This window comes from Pseudorasbora parva, chromosome 24 (assembly GCF_024679245.1).
Source record: "Pseudorasbora parva isolate DD20220531a chromosome 24, ASM2467924v1, whole genome shotgun sequence".
Taxonomy (NCBI): domain Eukaryota; kingdom Metazoa; phylum Chordata; class Actinopteri; order Cypriniformes; family Gobionidae; genus Pseudorasbora; species Pseudorasbora parva.
Window position 1 is genome coordinate 11,164,230 of NC_090195.1, and position 11,560 is coordinate 11,175,789.

Sequence of the window (11,560 nt, forward strand, 5' to 3'; positions counted from 1 at the left end):
TGGGAGGCATGGGCGGAATGGGTGGCATGGGATTCTAAACCGATCTGCACTGACTTTAGTTGGAAGAATTGTGGGCAGGGGACATGATTTGCCCCTCCCCTTCGACTTGGAAAAACCTGCTGAAACTGAGGGCTGGTGGTCTGAACATGGAACTGAGAACCAATTGCTAATGATACAATTGCTTATGAACTGAGAGATGCAATCATTCCCATAAGATTTCACATCACTCTCGTGGGTTCTCTCTGTGAGATTAGAAGTTAAGAATAAATAAAAGTAATAAATAAGAAATAGTCACAATTGTGAGACAAAGTTATTTACAGGGAAATGTGGATTATTTCCAATAGAGTTAAGCAGGGATTAGGGCTGGGCGATAACGTAAATAATGTATCACGATAGACACGTAATCGATATCAGTAAAAAAATGTTTTCGATAAAAAAATAAAATAAACATTTTCTTGGTTGGAAGAAACCAAAGGTTGCGAAGCAAGTTTGGTTACATGAACAAACTCACTCACTCTCTAGTGACCTAGCAACATAGGGAGTGACACGCTAACAGCCAATCATGTAACAGTACCATGTTTGGTTTAGTTACAAAACCAGTGTGGAGTGATACGTGGAAAATGAGCGAGCAAGGAATTTGTTGATAAATCAGAAAAACAAGTCAGCTCGCCAGTATGGCATTTTTTTCGGATTTTATAAGTCTGACCGTAGTCAGACCAATGTCGTCTGCAAATTATGCAAGAACGTCGTCCCCACCAAGACTGGTAATACCACAAACTTATTTTACCACCTTAAGCCTTTCGTCTGTCTCAGCAGCGTGAGCCTACACTCACTAATTAACTGTATTCCCATTGAACCACTTTTTAGCAACCAACTTTTTAAAACACATTAAAGCATTTTTTTTTTAAATCGCGAGTGTTTTATTACTGGTGTGTTTTATGTCATAGAATAAAACATGAAAATATCTTGAGCATGTGTTCACCACAGACCTTTTTTCAAGTATTTAACCAAAAACTCATTCAAAAAACCCATTGACTTCAGGACGGTGGAACTGGAACTCGTTTCCGGGTTTTGGCCTACAAAATATGTCATCCCTGCACCACTCTATCCAGACGATATATAAACATCACATTCAACATTGACCTTAAAAGCTGGAGCCAAAAGCAACTCAACCACTATCAGCCAAACAGTAAATGTGATTCTACATCTGCCAGAGCATTGCTACACACCAACAGAAAAACAATGAGACGTTAACTGATTATGTAGGACAAACAATTTGGCGAGAGCTCATTCAGAATCATTTCACTGTAATGTTTGTGGGGAACATGACACAAACACACACAACACTATACATCTTACAATGTTTGCCTACTATTGAAAAGCAGTTTCACTTTCTTGCCATCCAACATACTGTACACAACAGATGCTGTAAGTGGATTTAGAAGATGATGTAACGTGCGTGTGCACACATAAACGTACCTTTGGTGTACGGAGAAGAGTCATTTGCCAGCATGCCCAAACATTCCTTCTCGGCCATCTGCAGCTCATACAGGAAGTGACAGTTTGCATGTCTCCCGCTGACCTTCAGGGAGCAAAGGAAAGAAAATCAACCATATGATCTTAATGCTACTGCCACTCAAGAAATAGTGAAAAAATGTCTCGGTAAGCATTGTTCTCGTTTCATTGAGATTAATATGACATTTTAAATGTTATATTACTTTTAAAGTTTTTTGTGTAATTTACTGTTTTTTTTTCCTTTTTTATTATTATTTTTAATATTTCTATATAATTTTTATTAATTTTTATTTGAGCTTAAGGGATAAAAATATGGACGTCATAATGAAACCTGCTATTAAACAGCCAGTTTTCGTTTTTTCAACATTTTTTTAAACAGTCAAAAATGAATGAAGCAAAAAACAATAAATGGAAAGGCAAAATATTTTATAAATATATCACAATTATTGCAATTAATATATAAATATTAAAAGTAATACGCCTAAATTCATATTAAATAAATATAATATAAAAGAATAAAAAACAAGGGATAGTTCGATTTAAATAGGCAATTGCTTAAAAATTATTGAACCAGATTTACTAAACAGGGTAAATTAGTGAGAGCGCAATCCCAAAATAGTGCCAATGGGAGTGGACATTTTTAGTGTGATCTACTGATGGCTTGCAAATTAAAGAACACAGATGCAGCCGGATCATTTCCATAATGACCAGTATACATAATCTACCAGTTAGTGTCTGGTTTAAGACATACTCTTTTGTTCAGTAAAGCAGGGAAGCTCCCACAAACGCATATGCAATAAGATCAGCCGCAAAAATAAACTATCCACACCTTTTTAGCGCTAACTCTTCATTCTTTATTAAATCATGGCAGTGTTTTTTTAACGCCAAATGCGTTGGCGCCAGCTGTTCTTGAATCTGGCCTTATATGGCTGGTTAGTATCTGGCCATATTATTGCAGTGATTATTATGTTTCTAGCATGTTATATGTTTGGCATAAGTTCTTCTAATCCTAATTGATAGCATGTGTAGCTTTCCTTTTTTCAAAATCTTGACAAAAATGTATGCATCTCTTCATGGAAATAACATCACACAACAATTATTTCCAATAAGAGTTGCATCCTTTTTTGGTCAAGATGTTGTATTGACGATGCAATAGTCTAGCACTCTGTCAAGTCTCCTCCAGCACATCCCAAAGACTTATATGAATTTAAGATCTGGACTCAGAGGTGCCGATTCATGTGTGAAAAAATTATTCTTCAAGCTCCCTCCCAACCATTCAGAGATTTTATTATGACGACCGTTTCTTCTTCTTCCGGTCATGAGTAGCCTATGTGGGGTAACGCAGTGCTGTTTTATCATTTTAGATACATTATTTGAGTGTGTTAAAAGTTATGTTACCCTGTGTGTTTGCTCAGCGGCTGTGAGACACTTGTTGCACACTGCAGTAAGCTAGATCAATATTAGCCATGGTAAAACATGGTACTCACGGTAAATCAAGAAAACAAGATTTAACAATAATTTTATTTCATGACATTTTCTGTCGATGAATGTATTCAAACTGTTTCTCATCTGTCTAATGAAAACATAATATTAAAGCATATTTGGTGTTCCCATGGTTTCTACAAAATAAAAAAACAAGAATTCGAGGGTAACGCGGATATGATGTCATTGACAGGTGCCGCACAGACACCAGGTCTGTGTCCTGGTTAAAATTGCTTATTTCTTTGAACATTCTTTGAAAATTATTTGTATGGTTTTAGTTTTAATAACCCTGGTGTCAGTACCAATAGTTGCATAGACATGCACCCGCCAGCTTATTGGAATCTACATAAACATCATGAGGTTTGTCACCTGAAGGTAGTGCTGAATTGCTAACTCGGGTAAGACGGCTTGCCGGGGACATCATCCAAAATAACTGATCAACACAGTTGGACTCAAAGCTAGTGTGATCAAAGAGCAGCCACAAAGCCTGTTCAACGGATGGACTAAAAATCCTCTATTATAAGACCTGTAATGATATCAAGGGAATTAACCAGAGTCACATGTCTTTGGTTAAAGATCTCATCAGTTGGTGCTTAGCCATGGATCGTTTTTACTTTATAAATCTACAAAATCATTCTGAAAGCACATGATTTTAGACATTTTAAATCAGAATATTTTTTATATACAATTTGACATCAAAGAGTGTAAGAAAAAATTTAAAACCAAATGTTTTAACCACAAACACAAGTTTGTGCTGCCGCTGCGTGTGAATTCTTAGTCACTTTGGCTTCAGGTTTTTCCACGTGAACAGCAGAGACAAATCAGCTCGAATCAGAACAGGACATAAGCCTAAACATTTACTATGTCATTGCTCATCTCTTTCAAAATCTTGAGCTACATCTTCGACGAGAGTACTCTGCTGAGCAGAGCTTTCCATTCTGTATCACAGCTAGAACGATCGCCATACACGCTAATTATATGAGTGATTGTATCAGGATTATTCTGGATCATTACTGTCAGAGCAAACGCACGCTGGCTGAGATTAACTCAGGCTGAGAGCAATTACAGCCAAGTCGAAAACAGATTTGACATTCTCACTGCTTTTTTCCCCACTGATTTTCCAGCTTCCATAAAGAGAGAATGGATGTGGATAACCAAAACTCTGAATCCAAACATCCCAGCGTTACTAAAAATATCCAAATGAGCTTCAAGAGTGTCCTATTTGCATATCTTATTTTAATGACATTTGTGAGAAAAGTGCATCACATCTATCAGTCCCGACAGTCTGCTGTCACTCTCGTAAGCAGCCGGTCAGCAGGGCACATATCTTACTCATCCTTTTGTTTCATGGGAATTGACATGTTTTTCGAAAATAATTTGTTGGGAAAATGAATAGGGGCTTTGTAGTTAAAAGGGGAGCATCTGGTGCAATAAACATGTAAAACGGCTCCACCTGAGATTGATGCTTTCTAAACTAAGTGAGGGAGATGCAAAAATGTCAAAATGAGATTCATATTTTAGATAATCAGATAAATGACACTTTTCGGAGTTCATAAGTGAATAATACCAATGTTTATCTGAAAAGCCAAGCAAGACTCCAAGTTTATATTTTTCTGTTTAAGTTCATTTCTATATAGACACATTCACTTCTTCTCACATTTTTGCTCTATGTGTATTTGATTAAAAAAAAAATACAGTAAAACAGTAGTAGCCTATTGTGAAATATATATTACAATTTAAAAAATACATGTAGCTATATGTATACTTAATATACTTAATACTTAATAGCTATATGTTAAGTATGTTATATGTTATATGTTGTATTTATTCCCAAAAAGAGTAAACAAAAACGTGTATTTGACTTTTGCCTCTACTCTAAAAAATCATCTGACCCAAATCCTGAGTATATTTTTTCAGGGTTTGGGTAGTTTTTGCGTATTCCAGATCCTGGGTTGAGTTATTTATCTTGGGACTTTTGCACCCCTTCAGGAAAGAGCAGTGCAGCTGCATCAAATTGCTACACGCCTTCTGTAAAAACAGGTGTGTACATTTTATTTGATCTATAAATTCATTATTGTGCTGTACATTGTTTAATTGTCTTGGATAAAATTATATGATTTTATTAAAAAAGATACAAAATATAAATTTAGAAGTTCACTGCTGAATATGAGATCATGAGATCCTGCATGAGATCCTGTGGTCGACTGGTCGATAACACTTGAATCACTTCTTTTTTCTTTTTTTTACTATGTATTAAATATTCTATAGTGTAAAATTTGATCGACAATTAAGTTTTAAGTAAGAGTTATCATGCAAAACAGTGGTTGTGTCGACTATTTCAAAAGTTTCGAGGATTTAAGTTAATCTGTAGACATTATTTCATGCTTGAAGTAAAAGAAAAACTAAAGTATTATAGTATTAGAGTAAAAATAAATTAACTATGCTGGGTTAAAGTGATAGTTCACCCAAAAATGAAAATGTGATGTGTATCTGCTTACAGCACCCAGTGCATTCATGATGTAGGTGTGTTTGTTTCTTCAGTAGAACACAAATGAAGATTTTTAACTCACACCGTTGCTCGTATAATGCATGACAATGGGGTGTTTTCTATGAGAGCTGCTATGAGAGTAAAAAAAAACGTCCATATCAAATCCATATTAAACATAGCTGCTCGTGGCGACACATTGGATGTCTTAAGACACGAAACGATCGGTTTGTGTGAGAAACCCAACAGTATTTATATAATTTTTCTTGGATGCCCAGGGGGTAAACAGATAATCATCAAATATTCCTTTTTGGGTGAACTATCCCTTTAAATCAACCCATTATACTGGGTTAAATAAACCCAACGTGTTCTGTCCATATTTATCCAGTGCTTTTTAGAGTGTAAGGGCCGTTAAACTGTAAAAAAAAAAAAAAAAAAAAACTACTGTCAGGATTTATTAAAGTCATGACAAATTAGCGCTGAAAAGGTGTGGACAGTTTTGTTTTGTTTTGTTTTGTTTTGTTTGGGGGGGGGGGGTGCAGCTGACCTATGCATTTCTAGGAGTGCTTCTCTTGGTGGATGAAAATTATACACTGTGCACTGAATAAAAATTATTTTTACTGCTTGTGTAAATTGCTTAATTAAAATGAGCTAAAGCAACACAATTGCTATGCATTTTGTCCTAAAGTAATTTGATTGCGTTCAATCCACTTAAATTGAATATAAATCAAATTGAAGTCAAACTCAATCCAAGTGTGTTGTGTTACATGAATGATTTATGTTGCATTAACTGAAACTGGGCGGAGCTTGTTAGTTCCCAGCATGCTTTGTATATGGCTAAATCGAGAGAGAGTAAATGTTGTTATTTTATATGTAATTATGTTATTTTATGTATTTTTGAGCAAGATGAGAAAGGGGGAGACTTGATTGTGTTTTATAGTGTTTACTATTCAATTATGTTAGAATTATTAGAACAATTTAAATTACAGTGGGTTACCATTGTGCAGAAGAATGGAGCATTAGGGTGTGGACTAAAACAACCATTTGAGATGCGAATGTGTGTTATTACTACCTAAAATTTAGTGAACTAGCTAGTGCAGTATTATAATTCAGTTGTGTAACATTAAAATATATGAAACTGCAGTGGATGAATGAATATATGATTTTGAATGCATGAAGAGAGCCATTTACAAATCTATTTCAGACTACTTAATTGAGTCACTTAAAATATATTCATTCCAAGATGTTGAAGTTACATAAACAAATTATGTTTGTCTAACTTAATGGATTCACGTGGGACCGATGTACACAATTAAAAAATGTAAATCCAACACTTTTTTTTCAGTGTGTCTGTGTTCTTTAGTCAGTAGATCATACACAGCATTTTCTACTCCCATAGTGCATTTTTTTAAATCTTTAAATAAAGGTGATCTCCAATTTCAGAATCAGTAATTTCACTGATATTGCAACGTCCTTTTGCATCCTGCTGTACTGCTGTGCGTGACACACTTTCCTGCTCGCTCATGTTTAAACCCCACTGGAGTAAATGCCACCACAAACTCATTTCCATAAGTTGTTTTAGGACTACAGATTTATTTGAAGGTTATGGGGAAATTAAATTCATATTAAACAGTCACTGGTCATTTATTTTCACTGAAAATGATGAAAAAGCACAGCACAGATAGCATCTGGTTGAATATTGCAGGTGGTTAGAGAACAAAAAGCTCGGAAATGTTGCGCAAAAGTGGTTTAAACCAAACATGATGAACATCTTTACCATCTATGATTTGTTTCCGTGCTACTATGTGCTTTCTCTTCTGACACAGTCAAGATAATTTAAGCAGCAAGAGTTGGATTCTGGCAGTCTTTTACTGAACTGAAGTGGGTCAGCTGGAAAGCATGAAACTTTGCAAATGTCATCATCTGATTATCTGAGAACGTGTGGTCTCGTGTTTACGGTGAAAAGCAACTGTTATCAGTTTGTAAGCCAACTTTCCATTTCTCACACTAGAGGATAAAGCGTTGTTCGAAAAAGTAATTAACGAGAATAAAAAACGCATTTCAAGGTCAAAAGCGTTCTGAGATGTTATTGCTTTGTTTAAACAGTTGTGATCCACACAAAAGCTGTGTTATTACTAGCATAAATAATGTGTAAATTCTTTTTTTTTTTTTTAACAGATTTTAGACTAGTTTTTTCATGATTTCTCAAAAGTATTTAGTAGAACGAGTTTATTGTCATTTTTCACCCGCCACAGGTTTAGACTGAAAGAAAAAAAAAGTTATTTCTGCTACTAAATTTTTCAGAACCACAAAAGCCTGTCACATAAATACAATACAACACCATCAAACCCCAGGAGGACATGGAATAGCGGAAAAAATAAAAATGGCATTAAATCTTGCTGTATGTAATTGGTCAGGGATTGGATTCTAATAGAGCACAACCACACACAACTTGTTCTCAGAGCTTTGATGGGATCTCTGTGTAATATGTCTTCAGTTTCTGAAGATACCTCTTGATCCACAGATTGAAAACCCAGTTTTAGAGACTTTTGGGGTCAGATATTGTAGGAGCTTTATAAATCGCTGCAAATTAAAAAAGTAGTACAACAAGAAAAATGCTATTTTGTATCAATATAAACATTGCAGCACACAAAACAATTATGTTTATGTGCATTCTCAATACTAATCCATGACAAAGACATATCAAGGACAGTCATATTGTATGGTAATCCCTGCAGACTACACAGATGTATATATGGTATAATTGAACATTTCTGCAGCATATACTAATATTGAGATTGTGTGTATCTGTGCCTCTGGGGATGCAGCCATATGGACCCAGAATGTTGCACTTTAATTAAGGTCATAAAGAGATGCTCAGTGATCTACAAGATAAGTAACTGATAAATGGACTTTTGAATAGATAAGCTTAGCCTTATTTAAAATGAGATTAACAGCAGGCCTCGTAAACAATAGCTTATATAAGTTTATTTATGGTGCATCGCCTGCAATATCCAAACTATTTTTTATCTTTGACATTGGTATTTAGAAAATACAACTGGGAGGAAAAAATCCTATTTTTGATCAATATCTTTTCCGGAAGTGTATCTAAACAGCCTTAAAGCAAGATGAATTTTCTTAGAAATTGCCTTAGAGGCAATGTATCTTGAATATTAGTGCACATGGTATTTTGTGTATAGCAGCAAATTTGAACCTGCATCCAAAGTTTAAACTTTGTGCCGTTTTATCCCCTGGCTTTAAAACTGTTAAAGTGCATTAGAAGACTAATGTTGAAAGTACTTATAAAGCACTTTTGCGTGCACAAATGTTTGAGGAAAGCATTTATAATTGTAGCTGGGCCAAAAAAAAAAGCATATAGGTTTTTATTTGTCTGCAAGCCACCAGGTTTATACTCCACAGCAAGACATTAAGTAGCTTGTGCCCTGATGAACCTTTTCGTGAGACCCCTTTGGGCGAAACACCTGAATCACCACAGAGAGCTTGTCTAGAATAGCCCTGACCCACTTCTCTTCAAAGCATTGCGTTATGTTCTCTTTTTAGCATATTATGTTATTATTTATAAAGAGTAATTAAAATTTTAATTCAATTTAAAGCTGTGCATACAAGCAGAAAGGAAAGCTGAAGGTCTAAATGACCCGGTTAAGGGCCTGAAGGTTGAATCAAAGCGAAGATCAATAAACCAAATCTACATACAATAGAAATGAAGCCCTTTTAAGGAGATAGTTCACCCAAAAATTAAAATGTATAACCATCATTTACTCGCCTTCAAGCTGTTCCAAACTTGTATAAATGTTTTTGTTCTGCTGAACACAAAGTAACCAAACAGTTGATGGGTCCCATTGACTTCCATAATGCCAATAACTGTTTGGTTACCCATTTTCTTTAAAACATTTTCTTTTATGTTCAGCGGAAGAAGAAAACTCATACAGGTTTGGAACAATTTAAGGGTGATTGAATTATGACAGACATTTTTGGGGTGAATTATCCTTTTAACACTAATAGCTGGCATACTCTGCAAATAAAAAAAAATTGTATTAAGAGGAGGATGTGGCTTCACACGTTTTACTTAAGTCAATATTTCTCAGGTATATAGCCTACTTTATAAACATATACCGTACAAAAAAACGAAAACTATACTGACTAGTTGGGGAATATTTCATATTTTTATCGAGGGGTCCAAGAAAGAAAAAAATACTGTTTACTGAACTCATATTGTCCTTCTTGTCCCAATAACTGGGAATGTTGTAATGGGGGATGTTGTCACATCATAGCCTAACTTTAAACCACCAATAAAGCAATTACGAAGCACAAAATGATTCATGAAACAGCAAAAGTGTAAAGGCTAGCCTATTTGAAAAGTTCAAAAGCCTCTAAAAGCCACTTTGGTCAAAAATGAGATAACAATACTGAGTGAATGCTCTCCGCATATAGTATACGTAAAAAAAAACCCTTCATTCAAACCCACTAAATCCCAGCCTCAGCCCATTCAGAAGTACTAGTACTTAGGTAAAAACCTAAACATGGAAGCCTCACAAAAATGCTTATTTTAAAGAAAAACTTCAAATGGATTTAGAGGCTTTTGCATCTGAAGTCTTCATTTGTTATTCTTCAGCTGGCTTTGACATGGTTTCTATCCAGTCAAAGCTTGTCATTTGTGGAAAGGTTGGTTAGTCAAAGCAGATTTCAATGATGGCTCAGCTGACAGGTCTGATATCAACCTGGTAGACTACCTAGAACCAAACAAAACCATCAATCATGTTCTTAAACCAGCTTGGCCACCATAAGCTGATATGCAAGTTGACAAAGCTTATTTGTACCATTTTAACGGCATTACCATTTGTATTTCATGTAATGTCATTCATGAATAAATATATACCAAAATAAGTGACTAATTGACAAACATGCCCTGAGAACAATATTTCAACCTTTTAATTTAAATATAAATTAAGAGGTTGAACTACTGTTCTCATGACGTTTGTCAATTATTTTGTTATATTTATAGTTTTATGCAAATCATTAATGATATAGATCTATTATAAAATACATGAATGACATCAAATGTTTTTTTTTTAAATTGTATTTCTCTAAAACCGATTAGTTACAATTTTGATAATCGTTATAGTTCTTTGTAACACGCTAAAGTGGTTTTAATGTTGTTTTCTTAGCAGCTATAGCTAAAATATGATAGTTTGGAAGACATATTGTGATGGTTAAGGGTTTTGAACTCGGTTTGAAACCAAAATAGGCTACACAAGCACAGCAACAAACAATAAAAAAAACTCGCATTTGTTGTGCTTGGACTTTTCACTTATAATCTCATATTTACGGAAATACAGTAGGCTACTTATAACAACATTTTGACAGTTGAAACCCGCACACCTGAGGCTGAGAAATTACAGGTGCGGGTCGGTTACTTACCGAGTGCGCGTGCCAAACTAAGAGAAGAGCAAAACAGTTCAGGAGGTTCATGTTCATTTCTTGCTTGTTACATAAATAATATCTCGTTAGCATAAATTCCAGCCAGTCGTCAGTATCAAGAGCGAGAAGTCATGCTGGAGGACAGAAGAAAACACGCCACTTGTGAGTCCGATGAAAACACTTCTGAGCGCGCAAAATTCGTGTGTAGAGTGTAGGATGGATGAGCACGCGAGCGCGAGCGCGCGCGTGCGCCCGCCTGGTGAGGGGAGGCTGTTGATTCTGTTCCTCCTCCTCTAGATCAACAGAACATCTTACACTGCCAGCACTTGGATAGATATTACCTTGCATTCATTTCAAACAAAGAGGGTTTATATTCTTTGAGGTCACTCAAATTGAGGTGATTTTGCCGATTATGGACTAAATAGGGCTAGTTGTCACACTTTTTACTCCAGTGAAGTTTTCTCAGAGTAGGTTTAGATTTGAAAGTCAGTCTCTGTGTAGATGCATACCCTATAAATCACTGGCTAAAAAAGTGATCGAACGTTTCCATTGAAAAACCTATGGGTCACTGAACACATGTTGAGCTTTTGAGTCAATATGCACCAATTTAAGCTGTCCCAATAGAACCGACCTTTATGG

The 11,560-nt window shown here is 35.4% G+C and overlaps 1 protein-coding gene across 1 annotated transcript in view; it reads right to left on the bottom strand.

Moving 5' to 3' along the window:
- vipr2 (vasoactive intestinal peptide receptor 2) overlaps positions 1-11,161 on the bottom strand; it is a 36,808-nt gene extending 25,647 nt beyond the window's left edge. Inside the window, exons 1-2 of the mRNA XM_067435104.1 lie at positions 10,922-11,161; positions 1,480-1,582 (exon numbers count right to left, since the gene is read on the bottom strand). Coding sequence (XP_067291205.1) covers positions 1,480-1,582; positions 10,922-11,014 — 196 coding nt within the window. The 5' untranslated portion in view covers positions 11,015-11,161. The remainder of the gene's footprint in view (positions 1-1,479; positions 1,583-10,921) is intronic.
- Positions 11,162-11,560: the final 399 nt, after the last annotated feature.